Here is a 24673-nt window from a genome sequence, read left to right on the forward strand (position 1 = left end):
ACGTCCTAGCTAAGAATGTCATTGATATTTCATAGGGGTGACTGTTCAGGTTACAGTGTTAAGTGAATGCTTTATATAATGCATCTATAATGGATGACTCATGGAAACGGCCTGCATTAGTTCTTCCAATAGATAAAATGTGTGCTTCCCTCACTAACTTCCCCAAGCAGTTGAGACTACATTTTTTTTTTAATAAAGCTTGCAATTAAATATTTTGAACAGATTAAATTGATTTGTGTTGGTAGAAGCCATTTAGAATTGTTTGTGATTTGCTATTCACGACATATGTCAGTCAGACATTCCTCATGACATAAATCAGTCAGTTAGGAGTTAGATTTAACACAAAGTTTCTTTGTAAATCAGCCCTGTCACTCATCCAGACCCACTAAACTCTAACCCTGTACTGCATACTTACAGGCCAACCTGCATACAACAGCTGGAAGAATGATGTTTGCTGGAAAAAGAGAAAGAAAAAAATGGTAATTCTTAAAATATTCAAAATTATTACTGTATATGAGCAAAATTTTCCCATCTTCACACCGGACTTCTACTATCTATCTACTATTCTACTACTCTCTCAATTCTACTATGTGATATTCTGGTTGTCATTATTATGATGTATTTTCTTTTCAGACATGCAAGTGAACATAAAAGCAGTATGAAATCTATAAAACATGCTACGTTTTGCATGGATCATAAAATACACGGTTCAGTTTTCATTTATGAAGAGATGTTCTCTATCCAGGAGAAAACGACACTGGCAAGAAAGAGAGAGGCGTACTGATGAGATTTTATGCTTCATTAAACAGGGACAGTTAGTCTATGCATTTGGGTTGTGAGAATGACCTCTAACCCTTTGCAAAGCACTCACAGTCCTTATCTACAGCCTGTGACTTGTCATTTCAACCGATTCTGCTCACTAGCCTGCTGTTTGTTTTATCATATCTTATCTCTGTGTATTTCTTTTTCCAAGAAATTTGTAACCTTGTAGAAAAGGGAAAGCCTCAGTTCCTGCGTCTACAAACCTTTAAGAATTACCCAAACAAGCTTTTTTGGGATGCTAGATTCACCCTCTTACTCTACACTAGCAAGCAACAAAGTGATAAGTGACCATTCATTTCTATCTATGGACTCGACATGGAGGCACAATTTCTGCGATAATAACAAGCGACAAGTAACAGTTGTCTCAGTTCTCATTCCATATGAGATACAATGAGGTAGGTAAAGCGATAAGGCCAAACAACTGGTTTGAATGATTCCTCAGACCAATCCACTGGCATGTGATCTACTGTTTCTTCAGTTCTTGGCTGTAATTAGTTCCCATTTACTGTTTGACATGGAAAAACAGAAGAAAAACTAATAACTGTGGTTTCATACAACCTGTCATTAAATGTCTGTAAAGACATTACTAAGAAAAATAAAGCTTGAAAAGAAGTAGCAGAGATCATGTAGTGTAGTACAGATAATTAGCTAATGAAGGTTGTAAATAGGCTATACATTTTGGTTGCTACCATTTCTTATTGGAAATAATAATAAAAAAAAAAAATTAACAGTACACGCCCATAAGCGTATGAAACAGTAGCAGTCTCTACATGCTGCCAAGTGTCATTCTTAAAAACAGTTCTGGAGAGAGAGAGAAAGAACTTCATGGAAAAATTTGTTTTCAACCTGTTTTTCTGTTGACATTGCTCTATATTTTAGATTGATATCTTATTGCAGGATACATGTATTTTTCATTTTATTTTTTTGTAGGTAAAGGTACATTGTCCGTTTTTTAAACCTATAAACTGTGGTGGATACAAACCTGTGCTACGCAGTCGTAACCTCACTGAACTGATGTGATGAGAAATAGCAAATGCAGAAGTGAGAATGTGAATTGATTACCTGAAAGTAAGCCCACTCCTCTGCTGTGTTCCTCCATAGATATAAAGTGGGTGGTCCTGGTGGTCCTGGTGGCCCTGGGTTTCCAACCCAACCAGGACGACCCTCTGGTCCAGCTCTTCCCTAGAAGGGAGCATCAAAGTGTTCAATATTATATTTGCAAAGCTTGTGAAAGTACTACAATTAGTCAAAAATAATTTTTAAATCAATCATATCTACTTAAACACCACTATCATTGCATACAACTAGTAAAACACAGATGTTCAGCCATATATAATAAAAAATACACACACAAGATGTTATTCTGAATACATGCCCATGATAATCTTTAGAAATGTCTGGGCTAGGAATCTCCCTCACTACTTATTTCTGAGACATTTATAAGACAGCCATGCAACAGCTATGCAATTTTAATGCATGGAATGACATGCAGTGTACTGCAATTTATGTTATCTGTTAATTAAAAATGTCCAGAGGTCTGACTAATGTCTTTTCTCTGCAGCCTTTTCCTGTTGGGATTTGGGTTCTGGCACAAACACAGACCACGCTAAGCATTTCCTAAGAATTCTTAAAGGTCACAACAGTTCAGACCAAAAGCCCATGAACTTTTAAGTGAACTTCTGCAATGAAATGGCTATATCCCCAGGGACTGCTCTCCACATCCTAATTCAAAGAGACAGCACAGAGACTCAAGCAAAACAACCCCTCTTCACTTTTCAACCATTAAACAGGTATGAGACAGAAGCCTGGCACTCACCTTTTCACCTTTGAACCCTGGATAGCCCACACTGCCAGGACAACCCTAAAGTAACAGAAAATAAACAACATTATTTGCATATAACTTGCTAATTAAAAAGTAATGTTACATCTAAACATTTAATCAAATCAGGCTTTATGTGGACACACTAAAGCCAAAGTGATCAATGAAACTCCACAAAGTTTAGATCGACTCTGAGAAAATCAGAAAGACTGTGAAAGGACTATTAGGTCACAGTAATAAAGGGTCCTTGCAAAGTCTCTCATGGCCAGATACATTTACATGAAGTATGCAGAATGTGCTCCTACTGCATCTAAAATTATCTAACCTATTAAATGCAGTCTGCATGAAGCACTAATTTTCATGTAAAAGCCACAGTTTCAGGGAATGCAAGATCAGTAATGAAGATAATCTGATAATTTTTTTCTTAAAAAAAAAAAAACTCTTAATGTCAAGAGCAATAATGTGGCTCTTTTTTCTCTCTCTTGAGCTGTAACTACAGAAATGATAACAGTTCTGACTTACTGCCAGAACTACTGTCAAATTTAATCAATACCTTCTGACTAATCAGATTAGTGAATTCAACAATATTGTGCTATAATTATTTTTAATGAAGATGGCTGTACAGAAGCTATTTTGTATTCTATTTTTCTTGTGCAACTTCTTTAAGAATTGGAAAATTGAATATGGTAATAAAACTTCTGATTAATGTATTGAATTCCTTTGTTAGATTTGAGGATTCTGATGTATGCGTTCCTGATTTATGTGCTATGACCACATTTGCCAGACAAAAGCAGACAAATTAGCAAGAAGTATTAAAAGTTGTAATTACCGTAAATAGTTATCTCATCAAGGTCCTAAAATGGTCTAGTATTATTACACATTTTATCATAAAAAACGTTTTCATATAATAAATAACACCTGGAAACACTGCCTATAAAGCTCAGAGCAAAAAAGTGCTAATTTAGACCTGGTTTTGAGAGGCGTACAAAACCACTAATTGACCAGAGTTTAGTACATCAAACAGGAAATGTAATTCGCCTCACTTTCCATTTCACACTTTTTTGTGTCGATGAAGTGCACTTTTTCATGTTGCTGCATGCTTGATGCTTAGATTGTGTGTTTAAGCTTGTACACCAGTTTTCTACATAACACACAAGGCTTTTTGCACAGAATGTGGAATAATTATCTTATATATTATATAAAAATCTAAAGGCAGGTGAAAATAACTTAGGACATCTGGCGCTCAGTGTCTAAGACAGACTTTATAGAGTACAAAACGTCATTAAAGGAGCTCTTAAACGCTGTACATGCACTGCTAATTTTGGATGACTTTCAACCTTGTGAAGTACTTCCTTTAGTTGAATTACTTTAATGCCTGGTCAACTTCAGATATACAAGACACGCTCGATGGCGTTTAACACGCTGCATGACCCCTGGCTATAACCTAAAACACAACGGTATCTCCAGTTATGTTACAGCAAGGCAGCGGTTGACAGTCTGTCTGGGGTTTCCACCGACAAACACAAAACAGAGCATTAATTACTGAATCTTTCCCTGCTGCTGGCTTTTACTTGCCATCACTGGTGCGTCTTTCCTTCTCTGTGTTTTTTCATGTCTGACTCAGAGTTGCGTGAGGACTACAAAAAAGCTGCAATAGCTATGTGGCCCTGATCCTGGCCTGGTATCTCCACATGCTGCTGCATCTGGTCCTGCTTCTGCTGCTCCTCCCACTGCTTCTGCCTCTTAAACTAGACAATCTGGGCGCTTTGACTTGGGCTCTCATTTGTCCTATTCCTAGTTAAATGGGACTGTATGAATGATACTTGCTGAGCATTGAAAGTGTGAAAGGGTAAAGAAGATCAGAAGCTTGAAACAATTCGGCATACATGCTTGGCGCAGTGGATAATAACAGAATTTAATATTGTAACAAATGGACTATTCTGGATGACATTAACCCAATAGGGCATTACAGACGTGAGAGATATTATATTTTAGCCCTCCCGTCTAATATTACAACCGGACTTCACTGGATATTTCTTGAGGAATAAACTGTATTTACATCTAATCACCTTCATATTTTAAAGCAGCTAAAACACTGAGGCATGCGATTTCAGCATATTACAGTCTGTGTTCGTGTTTAAAGTAAGTTTAAATCAATCAAACAAATAAAGCAACAAAAAAAATTTTGAAAAAGTCTGAGACCCTTCTGCCTTACACTACACACTTTGTGTCTTTGGCTGAATTATGTCCTAAAACAGATGCAGATGATATGTTCTTGTGATTTGCGATGTAAGATTGGTTTTGTTAGCTAAGAGCTCTAAGGGTATAATGATTTCCATTCAGCTTGAATTGCTGACCAGCTTTATTATTTCCAGACTATTGAGAATGTTAAGTTGACATCACTCTGCATTTTTTCGTGGCTCACCGGCTTGCAATGAATACCACATTTGTTTTTATTTGCTTGCAAAGAAGGCTTAAAAAATTGGAAGTTGAAGTCAAAGAGGCAATGCCAAGCTATGGGGTCTGAACAAGTTAAACCTCGTTATTGATGTAGGTACAACTTGTCAGAAGGAATCCAGACACACTGCCCCTGCTCACATACCTGAGCGTAATTACCTTGTTTTTGGGATAAGTACATGTGCGTGAGTTTAAATATATAAATCAATGGAAGATCACAGTTTAGTATTGGCTGAGTGCCAGATCTGTAAATCCAAAAGCTATCCATCTGTACAAGCAAAGGCAAGTAAGCCAAATCACCAGCAGTCCCCTTTGTACATATTTTATACATGTAAAATACATACAAAAATACAAAATAGGTTTAAACTGCATGCTTTCTCTAACAGTGACACTGCCAGTAAGGTTTATGAACACCTGGAACTTCTTATGTTTCAGTACAGTTATATCTTGATTAGATTCACAAACAAAATAAACAGGTTCAAACAAGTGTTCCACCAAATACCCAAACGTTTCTATTTATTTCTATTATCAGTCTTTAAATTAGTGCTTTATTAAAGACAGGTGAACTTTAAGAATAAAGAAGTTAAACCAACAAATAAAAAACTCACTGGTTGCCATTATGTCTTGATTTTCGCTGACCTTTAATACAGGTCCGATACTGTTGGGTGCATCTCAGATTGCATTATTTCACATTCACTATCGGCCATGTTCAAATGAGGATCTAAATCCACTGACATTTACTGTGGCCTATAAAATGAAGTGTGTAAGTAGGCTACATCATATATGAGAAATGGGTCAGGTTTTATGTATATGTAAATAAGTGTGACAAAAATCAGATCTGTGTGAAAATATCCCAAAATATAAATGCAGCCATTGTCATTATAAAAAAATTATATATTATATATATTGTGTGCTACAGTTGACTAGAGTGGTCAGGAGTGAGTTTATTTCCAGTTAGATTGTGATTGATTTCAATAAAATAATAACCTTTTCTATGACACCACAAACATTCTCATTCACACCTAGGGGTGTATAGGTACGTGGATGTTTTTGGACACTGGGAGGAAGCCGGAGAACCAGGAGGAAACCCACACAAATACGGGGAGAACATGCAACACAGGCAGTAACCCAGGCTGAAGTGGGGACCCTAGCCAATTTTGTGTTGTTAATTGTGATTGACGAGAACAAAAGAAGAAATAAGTTGATAGTACTCACTGGCTCCCCAGGTGGCCCCATTGGCCCTGGAGGGCCTTGATGAAGGTGATACATCTTCCCATCTGAGCCTTGCACCAGGCTCCCTGTCCTACCTGTGAGAACCAGATTTGGAACAATTCTGCGAGTTTCATTTCTTCTGTCAGTAGATGAGCTAGGTGGAACAGGAGGTGGAACTCTCTCCTCTCCTTCCTTCAGCAGGTTGGAGTCAGGGTCCTCGAGGCTTGAGTTTTCTCCAGCAGGAGTTTTTTTCAAAATGGAAGGAACATCCAGATCAATAATGGTGTTATCCACAGGCTTCTTAGGAAACTCTTTGTCAGGACTGCTTTTCTCAGTGGTGATGTTCTCATCTAGAAGTTTAGAGGTAGAGTCCGGTTTGGCCTCCTTGCTGCCTTTAGCAAAAGGTGGGTAGATCTTGTGGGGTAAGCCACCATTTTTAGACAGGGTGCTGGGATCGATCAGGTCAGTGTACTCATCCACCTCAAAAACATCCCCACGGCTAATGGAGCCAGGTCGCTTCAAGCCTGTAGGGAGTGTGCCATCTCCACGGGTGAGGCCACGTCTTCTCACACCCTGTATGCGCACACACACATGCAAAGTCGCAATATATTGATTAATATTACTGGCAAGCTTGTACGTTATAAAATGTATTTCTGTATTTTCTAACTACAGAATCTTTAAGAAATAATAATAAAAAAAAGTTGCAGCGCACTGTTATAGGAAATTAAAGAACAGTGGGGTAGAGTGATGTGCCCAATGTGAAGTGGGGTTAGAGTTTACCTCAGAGTTGATTATTTTCCAATAAACGCATGTCCTCAAGTGTTTTATTTCTTTTATACTCCAGCAATGTTCCAATGATTAAATATTTTTATAATTATTAGAGAATTACATATCATACGTTTTATCCACTATAGTTACATTTTTTTGTTGTGGAACATCCACGAAACAAGTTAGTTCTCGTTACTTATATTATAACAGCTATAAACAGTTGTTCCCTTACCAGTCACTCTTAAAAGTAATAAATGTAGAAAAAAATACAAGAACTAAAATATTTAAATTAATCATTTTATTGTGGTATTTTGTATTATGTTTTGGAACAGACTTTGATGTATTTTGGCCCATCGGTGACTGGATGATATCACTGAGTTGAATGGTTAGTGCCATCTACAACTTCAAATGACTTATTTGCACACAGAAGGAATTTGCCCAGGGCAAACTGGTGAACTATCGTTACAGTAACCATGATGACCTTGGTATGTATGGCTAGAAACATCAGTAAAGACAAAGATAGATTACTGTCCTCTAATGCAGCCCTCAAGTTTTCCCATTACTCATGTAAACCATTTTAAAGATCTATACACACACAGCCAGTGCAGGTGAAGCCCTTGGCCTGGAGGAGTACTAGAAAATCCTGACTCTGGACTTGCAGCTCAGCAGGAGCTGGGAACCTGTGAGGCAGATGTTGCACTGCCTTGTTTTGAAATAAAGCACAGGAAATAAAAAACAGCAGAGTCTCCTCTTAAACACATGCACTAGTCTGTGATCAACATAACAGACGAAAGAGGAATGATTTGTGTCTTGTGGCTATAATTCCATGTGTGGATTTAATTTTGTGGCTGAGTGAATGTGTTTGGGATTTGGTCACTAATATAACATGCTGCCATGCTGAGAGAATACAGCTCAGTGCCAGTGAACTGATTCAATAGCACATGAATTTTCAAGCTGTTTATTCTGCTGGACTGAAAAGCAGAAATTATTAGTGCAGGTACTGTTACTATTATTTCAGCATGATAAATCAAACTAAGTTTGAGCAGAAGCATCACTGTACTCCACTGCTACCAATAACAATAGCTCTTTCAGGAGATTGGCCCTGAATGTAGCCTGATAAGCTATCACTCGATCTCCAAAAGCCTGTATTGGGCTGTTGGCCAGATTATCTCAAAGGGTACAATGGACCTGAAATCCCTCTGATGGTTTGCCAGGGAAGCCTAACAGCAGAACATTAGTCTATAGTTGCCAGTACGAGTAATTCCTTACTCCTCCACTAGGGTGTAAACACTTTCTCAATTACTGAAACACCTGCTATGCAGTAGAAATAATATACCCATTAATAGTGTTCAAGTCTGACAAATTTACCATAGAAAAGAAGGCAATTTCACTTTAAACATTTGTATGTGATAGAAGAATTCAACAAATATAAAACTCTTGATCTCTTAATCATACTCAACAGTGACTGACTTGAATAACAGTAGTTGTAATTGTTTTGTCCTGAATATGCCAAATCTCAGTGGATTAGCTTGATATCATCATAATGACGAGTTAAAATGCTGAAAGACGGATTTCTGCAAAAACAGCAAGGAGCTACCTCGCACATGTTTAAGGCCTGCAGGCTAAAAAAGACTCTACTCACACAGTGAGACATGCCAAGAAGCCATTACTGAGCATGTATCAGGGATATAATATATGTTCAGGGCAAGTCAAAGGCAGTCCTGTGGTAAACTTTAAGCGGAGAATCAGATAAGGAGCTTCGTATGAGCCTCACACAGCAAGTCTAACAGTTCCTACACAGGTACACACACAAAATGGGCCGTTCTGACTTGAAAAGTGCCATAATTCATAATTCTACCCTACAGACAGTGGTATGTTTAAGGGGCAACATTTAACTGGCAGTGTCTTGCAAGCTGATTGATGGAAAATACAGAGAGAATGTGCTGGAATTGTATTTTGGAAAAATAGAAAAGCAAGAAAAAAACAGAAACTGTGCACATTTAATTCATCATAGAAACAAAACATGCAGGCTAAATACAATCTGGAGTTGTCATATGACAAAAGCTATAAGAGTCAGACATTCTTTTGTTATTTAGATTATATTGGAGCTGTAGGTTTACTCATAAAGTAAAACCACTGTGACTCTCTCTCACTTTTCATAAAAGAAAAACAAAGCTTCTACCTCTTTTTGCAAAGAGAACAGTCAAGGGCGATACAGCGAGTTTAGGTTTGTCCCTGATTTTATCTGAAAAAATGCTAAAGAGGGTCTGAGATACCTTTTGTCCTGCAAGAATTCCTGCCAGGTTTAACATAAGCATACATCCACTGTGCAAATCTTCATGTACATAAATATTCACATAATCATAAACAAACATACCTTTAGCAAGCTATTCCTCTGACCCTGGTGTCTTGCAAGTCCCTGAACCTGTACGTCCAGTAGAATCCACCCTATTAGGCACAGCCAAATCCTCATGACTACAAATACACACCACAAACCAGTGAAGCTCACACTACACTGTCACATCACGATCCACAACAGAACATACACTGAGGAGGTGAGATCAGTTTCACTCACAAAGTGCACATTCTCACACCCACTGATATATCATTCATCCACCCCCCACCGTCAGGCACACACACACGCCTAATTTAGCCTGATGTTCTGCAGTTGTGACTCTAAAGATTTGCACTTCACAAAGAAAGTCCACGTCCAAGTCTCACCTTTGCTTCAGTGTATAATCTCACCTGGATACTGTAGATTTGTACCTAAGCATAAACACTGTCCTGTGCTTATCGTATGACTCTTATTCACAATATGCTTATACTGAACATCATTCAACACACTTAGTACTCTTTGATGTTTATAGTATACAGTATCCAGTAGTCAGGTTACTGTGTATGTGGATTTCCTGTGCATGCTCTGCCTGTGTCCATGCGGGTTTCCACTGAGTTTCCTTCCACCTACCAAAAACATGCATATAGATGGATTGGCTATGCTAAGTGTAAATGGATGCGTGAACATGTGTGTGCGTGGTGCCCTGAGATGGACCAAAGTTTCTCCTTCAACAGCAAGCTCCTACCGCCTGCTGTTGAAGCCTTGGTCACTAGATCAAGGTTAGGGAGGCAAACATCTAAGCACATGGTCAGTTCATCATTCTTGACCTTTGGCCCCAATGATGCTAAGAGGGGTGAGAACAGATCACAGTTAGAAATTGCTCAGGAGGATGCAGGAAAACTGGGATTCGTCAATAACTCTTACTTAAAGTTTGGTTTTGGTGCAATCAGTATCCAATAAAGGACTGAACATAGTACATACTCTGACATTCACAGGCTCTAAAGTACTATAAGTCTGCCAGATTAAAAACAGGTGCAAACTTATCTTAAAAACTGATTTACTAACAGGCATGACAGAGAACTGTGTCTTTTAAAATAGCGCAACATGTTAGTTGTAATTCTGTTTTTGCCGTAATGAAAAAGAATGTTGGCACCTTTATTGAACATGCAAAATAGTAAGACCGAAAGGCATGTATTACATTTGCAAAAGCCTGTTTCTGATAAAAATGACACAATTTCACAAAATTAAAAGACAAAATTATGCCATTCACTAAATCTGAACAATGAGCATGCTTATCTAAATCATTCCTCAGTGCCAAAAAACAAACAGAATTTCTTAAAATTGTGACTTATTATTGCAATAAAGTTGATTTCATATTAGATGAACATTAGTTTGTTTTACATTTGTATGTTCAACGCTGACAGCATTTAAACAGCTTTTGAAAACTTCATTTACATATTTTTTGTGATGGCATTCAAACAATTATTGTAACAAATCGACTATCCAACAGCAAATTAGTACTCGTTATTTACCTTAGTAAATCAGGGCTGCAGTGTCCTTACAATAATGAACATTTGAAATTTTGGCAAGTGAAAATGCTGACCGAAAAATTGCTATTAATGCCAACAAAACTGGGTTGCATCATTTCAGCACATCACTAGACCACCAAGTGGACAGATTCTAATTCTTTCATAAATGTACTCTTTTGCTGTAAAGTTTATGGCTCTGTTTGAAAGAAACTTTCCAGGGTCTAGTGGGGAAACTGGGGACACTAGGAGCAGGAGATTTATTCGGTAGACAACAATAGGAAAATTTAAATAAGTGATTTAGAAGACTTCAGAGACGCCAGAGTTACAGAGTCATGAGACCTACAGCACAGCAAAACAAAGGTTAGAAAATCATCTTGTCCCTTGGCTGTAACAGGAAGGATTACCACAGAAACCACAACAGTACTTCTACTGGAAGTCTCTCCAGAATAAATAGGATATACTGTACCCAACCCCAGTTTGGGATAATGAATAGAGAATGAGATCCAAATAACTCCAATTTATACTTGCGAGAGAGATAATTGCTTTCAGATCTTCGAAAGACTTTTCAGATAAGTTTAAAAAATGTAATCGATAATCCTTTAAGTGCCTTAAAGTTTTTTAACACAGAGTCAAAAGAAGACAAAGAGAGAGTAAAAAAGAAAGATAGTAAAAAAAAAGAGAGAGCCAAGAAGGTCCACTGACAAATCTCTACATGCATGTTCCAGACACTTTCCATTGACTTTATGTGATTTATACAGCTACTTTGAGCCACCTGTAGTAAATCACTGCTTCAGAAAGGTTAATTATAAGTTTTTGAGCTTTGAGGCCAAGAACATTGATTGCCAGAAGATGAGCAGACAGAGTGGAGCAAACTGAAGCTGTGGTTTTATTGAGTGTCATTAAGGGATTTCACTTTCTTTATTTATGAGTCCTGATACTACAACTAATGTCTAAACACTGGTTTAATTATATCACCATTTCTATGGCCACTGTAGAGAATGTCTAGTATGTTTGCCCTATTATGCTTACTGGTATTTGTTTTTTTCTGCACATTGATAGTATAATGACTGACCCCTGAATATCACTTAGACCACAGAGGTTTTGGGGAAAACATTTTCACTATCAGCACAATTCCTCACAGCTGACCCCAGGCTATATATTTAATCGTAGCTGTCCTAGATGGCTCAGCCTTCTGTATAGTGATGCTCAATATGTAATCTTCTTCAGATAAGAGAAGTCTGTTGTTTGGGAGAGCTGTGCCTTAACTTGCTCTTTATACTTTGCCAGCTATTCTGCAGTGCCACGAGTTTTGCCAAAGGGCATACATCTTGCTTTTTACTTAGACAGATTTTCTACATTAGCAAGTAATATCAAGGCTAGTATCCTGATACCAACACTGATACCAATACCTTTAACTCTTCTTTCCCACATAGAAAAAAATATTAATATGGCTGGCAGCAATACTACCTGCTGCACCATACGGAATGTATGTATGCAATAAAATCTTTTGGTTGGCACTGTGATGCAATGGGAAGTGTTAGTGCTTCACAGCACCAGGGTCCCATTGGTTCGATCCTAAGATGTTGTTATTGCTACCACGGTCATCTGTATGGATTTTCAGGTTTTCCCTGTGGGTTTCCCACATAGTATTTTCTAAATGGTCCAGGTGTGAACAAGTGTAGACTGGTGTCTCATTCTGTTCGCTGCCCTCTGATCTTCATGAATGCATGTTAGTAAATTAGGGCATGAGGACAGGGATCGAAGCACATGGTCAATTCAGAATGCTTGACCTTTGTCCCCAGTGGTGAGAAGGGTGAGATGAGGGTCAGCAAAGAAATAGCTCAGTAACTTTCCAGAAGCTTTGGAATGCAATGCTTTGCTTCACTTTTTTATGCTCTATGGAAGCCAGTCAAACACAGAAAAAAGCTATCTAAAATACAAAAATGAAACATACAGTAGTCTCATGCTGCTTCCTGAAAGGGTCTGACAGAGATAATAGGGATATATGATTTGTGTGATATCTAGAGAAGTTTTCATGAAGGTCAGTGCCAGTACACAGTGAGTTTTAACTGAATATATTCAAACACTCTTCAGTATGTCCTGTTGGTTTCTCATATTATTGCACAGTTCAGTGAAAATTAAGCAAATGTAAAATAAAACCACAAAGTGCATACTGGATTTTAATACTCTGGATTTTAATACTTTTCGTTGCCATTTTAAATTTCAGAAACCATTTTCTCCTCATTGAAACAGTGGTAGGATTTGGCCAAAGTGGTAGGATTTGGCCAGTTAAGTAGTGGAACTTAAGGACTTGATGTTGGCCACAGGAAATCCATGCCATATTGAGGCTCTCGAGGTTAAAAAAGCTGTATTGGCTAACCACCTAGGGTATGCTGGTCCCCTTGTGCTTCCCCTCATGTGTGATAGAAATAGATGCTCCTTCTTTCGTCTTTGGTGTCAAGCAAAGAAATGGACAGAAATGTTTTATACATGCTGTGTAAACATAGTCTGGGGTTCTGACAGTTGGCACTCCCAATGGGTCTCTCCTAGACCAGTCCAGAACCAGTGCAGAGTCATCTTCAATCTGGTGAGTGACATGCCATTAAAAGACCTGAAAAGACCTGAACAGCTGATTGTGTGCTGTATGAGGCAAAGGTCTGTTGGCTTTTCCCTCGTCTAAGGAGGTTTTTTTGTTGGTGTTCCTCCCTTGCAGAGAGTATCCGTATTTCTCAGAGCTGGAGAAAAGTGAGTATGCAGTGGTACAAGAGGTGGAAGGAAAGTTTCTTTTGAGATCTACAAAGCAATCAGTTTTAAAGTTTTAAAATACTTTTATTTTCGATTCGATTTCGATTCGATTTAGGGTTTGTAGCCATGATTTTTTTTTTCAGCGATATTGAGAGTGTACTTAAAGGTAACAGTTAGACAGGGATAATGTCTGTCAAGCATGCTGTTGAACAGTTGTTGACCAACAGGTATTCACACAACTCCTGTTGTGTGAACTGAGGGAGAGAATCACTGGTTTCAGTCAGCATATGCAGATGACACAGGGGTAATGGTGAAAGGCCAGAAGGATCTTTAGGTGTTAGGTGGGGAACCGAGACTTCCACACAACTTAACTTGGATTAAGGGAAGTTTTAAATAGTAGCAGGAGCCACACCTGATAACTGACTGAAGGCAAGGGTGAACTGATTAATCAGGTGGAAACTTGCAGCCACACCAGTCTGTAGCGGATAAGATTGAAGTCCAACTATAGGCTGTATAGAAAAAATGTGAGCTGCGGGAAATTTGTCCCAAACTACAGTGAACAAGGGGTCAGTTGTCTGGATGGTAAAGCAACCCCAGCCCCAGAGCTGAAATCACGCTAACTTAGCTTGGCATAAGAAGGGAAAACCACTTAACCATGCTAGCAGTATGAAGGCATGTTAGTTGACTGGATGGTAGGGACCTGTGGAATACTATAAGCAGGTAGAGTCACAAGAGAACTCAACCCAGCAAGGAGAATGAGGGGTGAAAGGAGGGTAATTCAACTTCTGATTCAGTATTGCGGGAAGGCTAACTAGAAGCTAGCAGTTGCCACAGTGTTCAGTATAGTTTCATTAATGGAGCTTACAAAGTGTAAAAATACACACCTTGAGGCGGAATAAATAAAAGAACATAAGAGGAGCCTATCTCTAGCTGTTGTACAGTTACCTGCAGCTCCAACCAGTCAGAAGCTGCTAAGCATAAAAACTCCATGTGGTCCGACATGTAGAGGAGGCAAGAAGAAAGGGAAGGATGACTGTATGCTGGATGTATTTGTTGCAAATACTGCATCATATGTCACTTTGTAACTTTGTTTGAAGGTCTTGGTGTGCACATGCATATCCAGGTGATTCTCAACGCTTCTCGTGGTTAAGATGGGTAAAAAATATAAAATGGCTTTCAAACGCAAATACTAATAGACACATTGTATGTAATGCACTACCAAGCACAACCCCATCTACAGGTATGAACTGCATGAATTTCTATTAATCTTTTGTGTGTGCTCTAATATACCCTACAGAGCCTCATGAACTGGGCCTCACTCAAGAATGGGCCTCACACTGGCCTGTGGAAAAAAGAAAAGCTAATTAAGTATTTACCTTTAACCCTCGTGTGTAAAATGGTGCAAGGCATGCCAGCAGTTGGTGATTAATTATAGCAGTGTGGAGCATGGCTGTTCCACTGGGAACATGTGTAAAGGAAACAAGTGGCTGAAAGTGCTGTGGTCATGAAAGCCTGCCACCACAACAAAAGTCCTCAGAATTCAAAGGGTTATGCCACAAGAGTCTAAAAAAAAGGTTTCTGCAAAAAATATTAGAAGAAATTCTGACTATGAAGCCAGCAACTTAATTTAAGCCCAGATGATGGATGAGGAGCTTAGACACATACATACACTGCTCACATTTTACTTGGCTCTGCATTAGATGTTACATTGGATCCATGAATAATCACCTCTACAGAACAGATAGAGTTGGATCAAAGAGAACACTGACTAAATACTATACATATACATGTACTGTACATATGCATTAACATACATTTGATCTGTCTCAAAACAACTCCAGGGAAAGCAGGAGAGAATTATAATTATAATTATATAATGTAATTGCTCGAGATTAAACCTACACAGAATTGTCAAATTAGTTACATATAGGTCAAAATACAGAAACAAATGCAAACAGAAAGATCACATCAATGACTTTAAATTTGGTTCTTTGTGCATGAGGCAATAAAAAAAAAAAGCAGCAATTGTGGCCATATTTCTTTGTATATGTTTTCTTGTTAAACATATTATATTGCTTTATGATTCCTGGGCCTTGTTGCACCTTCTTGACAATGAGAAAATTTTCATGAGAAATAACAAATAACCATGTATTTGCATAATAGTTTTCTAAAGTAAATTACACAGGTCATATCCTATCTGTTTAAAGCTGAAGACAAAAGACTAATTCACCAGATGAATCATCACCTATTTTGCCAATTGACATGTCGTTTCTGTTTAAAAACACAAACCCTAAGCTAATGACTCAGTCATGTGTTTGAGGAAATTATAACGGGGCAAAGCACAGGACCTCTTCCAGCCTGTCTCTACTAAATGTGTTTGGATAACATGCATAAACCAATGGTCCATTAGGATTGACAGGATGGAGGAAAATCACTCCTTACACTCGTTGCCGTGCGGATCATGTCCCTGTCCTCTGGGTCAGAACTCTCCTGTAAATCCTCCAAGTCATTTGAGGACAGCAAAAGCTCCTGAAATAAGCAAAACACAGAAAACTGATCAGACATAAAAGTGGAAACACCCACAAGCAGAAGAGCCCATGCTTGTCCTGCCAGTTGTACTGCCACTGGCTTGAATGTGAGCTGCTGTGATGATGACAAGAACGGCTTTTCCTATAAATGCCTTACACTCTGACCTAATCCTCTGTCCCAGTGAGATGAATGATTTCCTGAGAGCTAATTTTTTAATTGCTGTATCATATAGCATGTTGTGTAACTACTTTCCGTTGTTAGGAGGTACTATAGATGTTTAAGGTGCAATTTAAATACAGATGTGAATCTGCCAGAAAAGTTCACTGCATCTGTGGAGAGTACAGGTGTGAATCGTGACTGGGAACTTGCAGGATGCAGTAAAAAAGTTTTTCCTTTATAGATGAAGGAAAGACTGTGCAGCTGCCTCACTTCTGGAACTTGAGTGTGTGGGAAGCGTTGGGGTTTCTGAGCAGCTCCATCACATCGTGGTAAATACACTTCACACTGATCTCTGGCTGCATCTGGCTCCCCCATTATGAACATCACCTGTTTCAGATCTCCCTAGGCATATTAAACACACACACACACACACACACACACACACACACACACAAAAAAAATGAGAGGCCATGCAATTGTGGGTTCTTATATCACAATAAACTTGCCTCTACTTTGTCAGTGAGTTCAATGTGTAAATGTGTAAATAGGCCTCTGAGGCAGTGCACTGCATGAGATCAGCCTAACAGGCACTACCTAGACTTCATGCAGTATTAACTCTCTTTTTCATATGTTTACCTTATCTGCAGCTATCCAAATCTCTTTTCTTAATTATCATTAAATTATTTCATCCATCACTCAAATGTAGCATTCAACCATTAGTCCCTAATGGTGGTGAAGGTTCCAAAATAATCCACCCAAAGCTCTATCCTAGCCAGCTGATTTTAGTGAATTATTGGCATACTTAAGTATACCAGACATGTGCACTAGGCAAATGTCACTTAGCCCACAACTATTTAACACAAGGTATAGTCTGAATATGAGAATTACATAAAACGTTTAGTCCGATGCAGTCACTCTGGCTCAGTCGAGATATTGCAGATGCATTGTTCTGAATAACTGGTATTTAATACACATTTATTAGTGTTTCTTTATTCTTGCTTGTTCACTCTGTATATTCTATCCCTGACTTTTTCTCTTTTTTCAGGCTTAAAGGTAAGTGCTTGTGTATAAAGGGTGGCCAAGCACATTTGAAATCCTGTCTCCGATGCCTCTACTCAAGAAAAATTTGTCAGCCTTGGAGGCTTGAACTATATGTAGGTGTAATAATCTGAATGGGGCCATTTTGAAAACCAACCTAAGTATGTGAGCCTAAGTAACTGAGCTAGCAATGTATGGCGTTTCAGTGGAATGAGATTAATAACCCTGGAATATGGATATTATACTGTTCATAATGGCCAATCAAAGCTGCATGTCCTATTGTACAAAAAAGATATACGACTATAGATGTAATAATGTGAACAAGTTGTAGTTATCTATGTATGTAAGCGTGTAACCACAAAAAGTAGGACTCTATTTGGTTTTCCAGGGAGATTACATGATGGAAAATGTGTCATGTTGTCGGATAAGTGCAACCACAGATGTTCCTGGTGCCCCTAACGGCACACATACCTGGATTTTTAATAATTCATTCCTCATAAACAAGTTGGGGATTGGGTTGTCTGTAGGGACAAGTCTGGGGATGTCTTCATGAGTCGTGTGGTGCAGAAATGTAGGATACATTACATGACTGACTTTCACTTAACTATCAACTGGATTAAAGATATCTTTTTACATTGATTTGGTTGGTTGTAAATAATTACAGTTTGATAAACCTGATAATTTTAAATAACTGAATTTTTACCTCAAATGGTATTTCAAAGCCCTCAATGATTCCTCCCACCATGATAAGCCCATCAGTGGTGATTCCCAGACCCTCTTTGTAGACCCAGTCTACACTTTCCACCATGGCGCAGTCCACATACAGCGCAAACCGGCCTATCGACACACTCACTGCCACTTGATGCCAATTCCCATCAGACAGCTCAGCCACAGGAAACCTACAATAAATCAGACATTACTATGAACTAGAATTCATATGGCCACATATTAAATACATCACTTTTTCTACATCAAATGATGTTTATATAGCAAACAAAACATGCTTGTAAACACATCTGAAAACACATTGAGAATATTAATATACTTCCATGATAGATTAAAGCAACATTCATGTCAAATGACTTCACAGTGTGAATACTTTTAAACGTAAACGTTAATACATTTTAAATGTAAGTGAGTAATGTTCAGCTAACTGCTATTTCTGTGGTCAAATAATCAACATGCCTGCTCTGTGGGGTCTGACATTCAAAATCTGCTGGTGCAATGGGATTCCTTTTAACCCTACACTTACAATTATGCTGCTCTTTGTGAAAATGCCACGTCCGCACCTTATTTTTGCAATTGCATTAGGATTAGACAAAGAAACCACATTTTTACTAAATACTAATTAATTTACAATGTTGACTTTTGTTTTGTGATTGTTTCATCTCTTTTTCATTTCCTTTAGAGTTTACAGACAGTCTTACAACCTCTCCCAACTCCCCTTACTTCTTTGGACAACATTTTTGCAGTTTTCACCCTGCTAGAGAGTGCTTGTTTGTGTGAAGAAGCTTAGACTGACTCGTAATGGCGCTGCTGTGTGCTGATAAAGGTGAAGGAGTGGGCACTGATGCGGATCTGAAGGAGGATGTGACCATCTGGGCAGAGGAATGTGAAGAGGCTACGGTCTTCATGCTGAGAACTGCGTAGCTGGAGCAGCAGGCTGAACTCATCATCAAATCTAGAAACACAAAATATGTAAAACAATAAAACAATAAACACAATATTAGTTATATTTATATCAAGCATATGAATGTTACTTTTGGAAGTGTGACTCATTTTATAGAAATATTACAGTATGAGGAACAGCTCATTACTGTTCAATATTTTTCACAGCATGGTTATTACTAAAACAAAACTGTCATTGCACACTTTAATGGTATTCTCCTGCGGTCTCAAATGGCTCTCCTTTGCTTGTTAATACTCGTTCATACATACATTTTCTGTGGTATGTTATAGGACATTATATACATTTTCATGCAACAGGTTTACTTATACAATTTATTTCAAAATAATGAGCTAAAATCAGAAAATCAATAACTATGAAATCAATTAGCTGCCTGTAAAATACTGTAAAATAGGATGACCTTTTTTTTTTTTTTGCAGTGTAGAGCTAAGCATTTTCAGGATACAGTTCATTAAATTAACGAGAAATTAAGCAGTTGTGCTGTGAGAGCAAGTTTACTGCATTTTACCTGTAGCCAAATACTCGGCGTAAGGGCAGGGAGAGAGTGGAGTACTGTCCTACATGCAGCACTGGACATCTCTGATCTTCCAGAGCTACAGAGGCATTACTGCTGTTGGCCATCTGCCATAGGTGATCCAGAAGATTGATACCTTCTACAGAGAGAGAGAGTAAATATAAAACATGGGATCAACAACATGGGTATCCAGGAAACATGGTAAAGTATGATGACTTTGAATCTTTGCCTGAGGTAGCTTAAATCACAAGTTAACACATCAGTATAATAAATGCTGGCAACATCTGTTTTCAGAGTAAGCTCAGGTGCAGATGAAAGATTAGAGCCTATAAATGCTGTTAGATTAAACAGTGGGGTCTTTTCCATGCAGGCCCCTTAGAATTCATTTGTGCTGCATGAGATCTGACGGCATGATGGGGAGTCTGTGTAATGCCTTTCAGGAAATTGCTTTAATAAAAAAGAGAAACAGGGATTAGAACCCTCATTAAAGGTTAAGCCATATTTTTTAAATCATACTCAACAGGACAGGACCTTGTATCAGAAACTTTACTCATTTCACTTCCGGACACAATAATTTGTGTTTGAGTGTATATGAGATGGAGAGAGTGCACATACAGTATACACACTTACAACTCCAGAACACATGGCTGGCTGTGCTCAGGCAGGGAAGCATGGTAGTAAAGGTGATAAATAAACCATTGTGGCCTCCCAGGTGCTGTCAAGAAAGCTGCATTTAATCCAGCACAGAGAAAGCAACTCTGCATAAACAGCACAGCAAGAGCAGAAAACACACCTGCCAAGCCTGACAGATGGGAGCAGGGTTCTCACCATGGTGGGCCAGGCAACTCCTGCCGGATGTCATGCTGCTTGGAATCGACTAACAGAAAATTCCATTTTGAGAGTAGGTTCTGAATACGACGGGCAATGTTTACATTTACACATCATTTACAGTCATGCTTAGGTGTGTTTTTCTTTTCTTTTGAACGAATTACTTTACACAGGACACACAAACAGACATTGATTAGTACCTACTTAAAATAAAGCAACCTGTTAGAATTATGTCTTTTAAAGCCAGCATTGTAGAGCATCAGGATGAAAATACTCACCATATAATTATAGCTTACTTTTCTCTGATTTAATGTCAAGGGGGAATGAAGTGGGCTAACTGAGAATAGCAGAACATGAACAACAATGAACTGAAACAACAATTAACTAGAAATGATAGAAAATGTGTTTGCTTATTAAATAACTGAAAGTAAAGTGTAGAGTTGTTTTGCATGATTGTCCTAAATTATATTAGAATACATCAAATTATTCAAATGCGATTACACTCATTTTGACAAGAATATAGCAGTTATATAAGAACAGATTTAACACCATAGTCTTCTGTGTTGATATTCTCTAATACTTTCAGATGTGTGAACTGGTTCATGTATAAATCTATAAGACTGCACACATTTACGGGGAATAGATACACAAACATCTCAGCTTTAGGCCTTTGTCAGTATGTAGCCATTTCAAATCACACTTTCCTTTTAAAGACTGTAAAGCACCATGTGACATACTTAACATTTTGCTTATCTTGAATCTGATTAGTAGTACTTCAATGAAAATAGTTTGTGTAACTATTCCCCTTATATTAAATCACAGCACTGCGGTAAATGCATTCAGACTTCATTCTTCAGTAGGTATCATTTAGCAGACGAAAGAAAGAAAACGAATGAAAAAGGAAAGGTGTGGGAAAGACAGGTGGCACAATAGAAAGATGTTAAAGGTCTTATTACAGAAAGAAACTGATTGATGTGCTTTCTTCTACTCTGAGACAAAACACACAGAACTGACAACACAAACAACACAAACCAGACACCTGAATTTGTTTAGTGGAAGAGCGTGTGCTGTTAAACACCTTCGCTCCAACCTGAGGGCAATTCCTGGGTCAATCTATGTTTCAGAACAAAAAGCTCATGCTCAAAGTCGTTTCTTCGTGACACCAGGATCACACAAAGCATCTGAAAGGAACTGCAGGGCTTTTGTTGACTTTTTTTTTATTAGTCAAGCATTTTTTGAGTGGTTCTGTGCAGCAGCCTGGGAGAGCATGCTCTAAGCCAAGTAGAACATTCCTCGCAGACACATCATGTCTGCAAGCAGCTTTCCTCTGTGCGCACACACACTGTGCACTGAGATTCAGTAAAGCATGGATAAAAACAACACACACACTTTTACCACACTTGTGAAAATGGAAAAGACAATACCTCTGCACATAGTGTCTGTAAACACTTAGATACATCGGTACTGAAAAATAAATGACGTAATCAGAGATTAAACAAAATTAATGGAATCTTAATATGCCATTTCTTAATCATCCTTCTCCTATGTAAATGTGACTGCACTTGAAATAAACAATTTCCTTCCTAAATGATATATTGGTTCCAGTCTAGTGTACTCAAAGTAGATGCTAGCAAGGTAAACACAGGAGTAGACAAATCATAAATCCATTAGCTAGGAAACTGGGCAAGTGAAAGCTTCACTGTGCTGCCCAGTCACATGTTTTGGTCACAAGGAAACATAACTAGCCTAAAAAACGTTAGCTAACAATGTAATAATGTATGATGAGATACTTCGCTAGATAAGTACATTAATGCAGATACAAATGTGTAATTTGTAATTTGTGTAATGTGACTATAAGTTCACAGGTAGAATTAGAGTTTTAAGACTGGAGTCTGGTCTCGAGTCCAGTTTCAAGATGTTTTCTGTATTGACTTGGACTTGTCTCAGATTAATTTTCATTTGTACTTAGACTTTTCTTGATGTTGGGAATTGGTCTCACTAAATACGGTTCTAGGCTTGACTAAGAGTTTGTACAAATAATGTTCATGTTCTTTTTTTTTTTTTTTTGCATACACAAAGTTTGACAAGAAGTAATTCCTTCTTGTTCATGCATCAGTGCAATACAAGCATGAAGCCAACTACTTGAAGTGAAGACTTGGCCTCGAAAAGGATTTGATGTTTTTTTGGTCTTGATTTTAACTTGGTCTCGCTTTTATTTGGACTTGATATTGACATGGTCTCAACTCTTTTAAGACTCGGTATTGATTCAGTTTCAGCTAGTCCTGGTCTGGAACTTGACAATGGCGATCTTGACTACAGCCCCAGATAGGGGACTACTCAGTGTAGTCAGTGTAGTTGAGTCCATTCTAAGAAAGTGTCTGAGGTAGCACATTGCACCTCAGCAAGTCAACAACTTTTTGGCTATGAACTATGGTGTTCTCTCCCCACAAATCACAAATTTATTTTTTTCAACAAGTTTAACCATCAAGTGACTGATTGATGTGCTAGTAGCAGAGTAATATGACACCTAATTTTACTCAGTTTTGTCAGTTTTTCCACATACCTACATGTCCTGATTGTGAAATTCAAGCAAGCTAATTAATACGAATAGTAAAGGTTTTTGATTGCACTTCGGCTGATGTTTGTTGTTCAATGTTGAGTCAAATCAATGTTGAGTAGAATTTGTTCTTTCTAAAGTTGTTGAATGAATGAAGAAAAAAACAACAGTGACTGCTAGCCTACTGAGCCTACTCGTCCATTGGGCATCAAAGAACAAAAAACTAATAGTTTGGACATATAATCTTCATGGGCTACATAGCCTATATAGCTAGCCTTCCACAGTTCTGCATCTGCTGGGCATGAGACGGATTGCATCCCAAAAAAGAGCTTTGCAGACAAATTGGTCATTAAGCCAGAGCAGTTTCACACAGATGGGGACTGTTTTGGACTCTGGAGTATCCTGTTAGTAATTACTGCATCAATTGCTGCATTTCTTCTGGGTCTTTCAAACTTCATTGTACTTTAACATTTTCAAATGAACGAAGCCACAAACGCACCCCCTTGTTCATGCCAACTTCATAGTGATGTATGCCCTAGGGCAGAGTCCCTGATCATTCACACGTGTTTAAGCCTCATCAGACAAAACAGGTCTGCCAAATGGTCGAATGCATTTTTTTTAACAATTTAAATAATGCTTGAGCATACTGTTTACATCTTTGCAACACAAAGATTCTGAAGTCAGAGTCAACAGCTGTTTAATGTGAGCAATCTCTGTTCATCCACAGGATTTGAGTCAACTCCACTTTCATAAATAACCCCCAAAAAGGCCTATGATGTAGGAAAGGGAATCCATCACTGACCCCTGGTGAGGAAAGAATGGAGTCCACGGGAGAGTCAACCCAAACCATAAAAGTGACCTCCTTGCAGGCAAGTCGTAAATAAAAGACCAAAGACAATTTTGAGATCAAAAGCAGAAGCAACTCAAGATAAACACTGGAAGAAAGACAAGACTGATTCAAACCAGTGACCATTAAACAATAATAAATAATAGCTCATATACAACAGGAGTCATAAAACAGACACAACATGTACATTACTATAACCAGTAATATAATATTTGGGTCTTGGATTTTAAAGCAAATCATGATTTTCATGACTTGAAATCTGACTTGAAATTGACTTGAAATTGTCACTCCCATCATGCCCACCACGGTGTCACAATTACCTAAAGTGCACTATCACAAGGTACCGCAATTCGTTAAGCTAGTCTCCGCACACATGAGACCCCAATTATGATGAGACTTGGACTTGAGTAGCACCTTAAGAATTTTGAACTTTATTTATATTTGACTGCATTGGAGGACAAATCATAAAATCGTTATCTATCCCCCGGGGCAAGTAGAGGCTCCAGTGTATTTCTGTGTGTGACTGCATGTTGTGCTAGCATAAAAGTTTGTGTCCTGTTTCTATTTCCCTTCTTATTCCTGATTCTGAAGATATTGTTTAGTATCCATTCAAACTAATTAATATGCCTAGTGAAGAATAGTTCCTACGAACAACCAGACCACAGTGCAGCAGGTGGTTTGGACAAAAGTAACATGCCACAGCATTGAGGTGCTTTTGGCAAGGCTGAAAAATATATGACCACACTGGAGCATGCTACATTTAAACAAAAGCTTTCTTTTGTGAATGTCAACAGGTAGTAGTTGTCTTCTTTCTGTGGTTGTTGAAG

General features: G+C 38.2%; 1 protein-coding gene across 2 annotated transcripts in view; it reads right to left on the reverse strand.

Annotated features, from left to right (window-relative positions):
• The window catches only part of si:ch211-196i2.1 (collagen alpha-1(I) chain), a 79803-nt gene that overhangs the window by 39474 nt on the left and 15656 nt on the right, over positions 1-24673 (reverse strand). The window contains exons 2-10 of one of the 2 annotated variants that reach the window (XM_053240070.1): positions 19609-19753; positions 18936-19094; positions 18117-18312; positions 16646-16777; positions 16130-16216; positions 6314-6883; positions 2639-2683; positions 1885-2004; positions 416-454 (exon numbers count right to left, since the gene is read on the reverse strand). In XM_053240070.1, coding sequence (XP_053096045.1) covers positions 416-454; positions 1885-2004; positions 2639-2683; positions 6314-6883; positions 16130-16216; positions 16646-16777; positions 18117-18312; positions 18936-19094; positions 19609-19753 — 1493 coding nt within the window. The other variant, XM_053240071.1, reaches the window with a different exon arrangement.

Source organism: Pangasianodon hypophthalmus, chromosome 15 (genome assembly GCF_027358585.1).
Source record: "Pangasianodon hypophthalmus isolate fPanHyp1 chromosome 15, fPanHyp1.pri, whole genome shotgun sequence".
Taxonomy (NCBI): Eukaryota; Metazoa; Chordata; class Actinopteri; order Siluriformes; family Pangasiidae; genus Pangasianodon; species Pangasianodon hypophthalmus.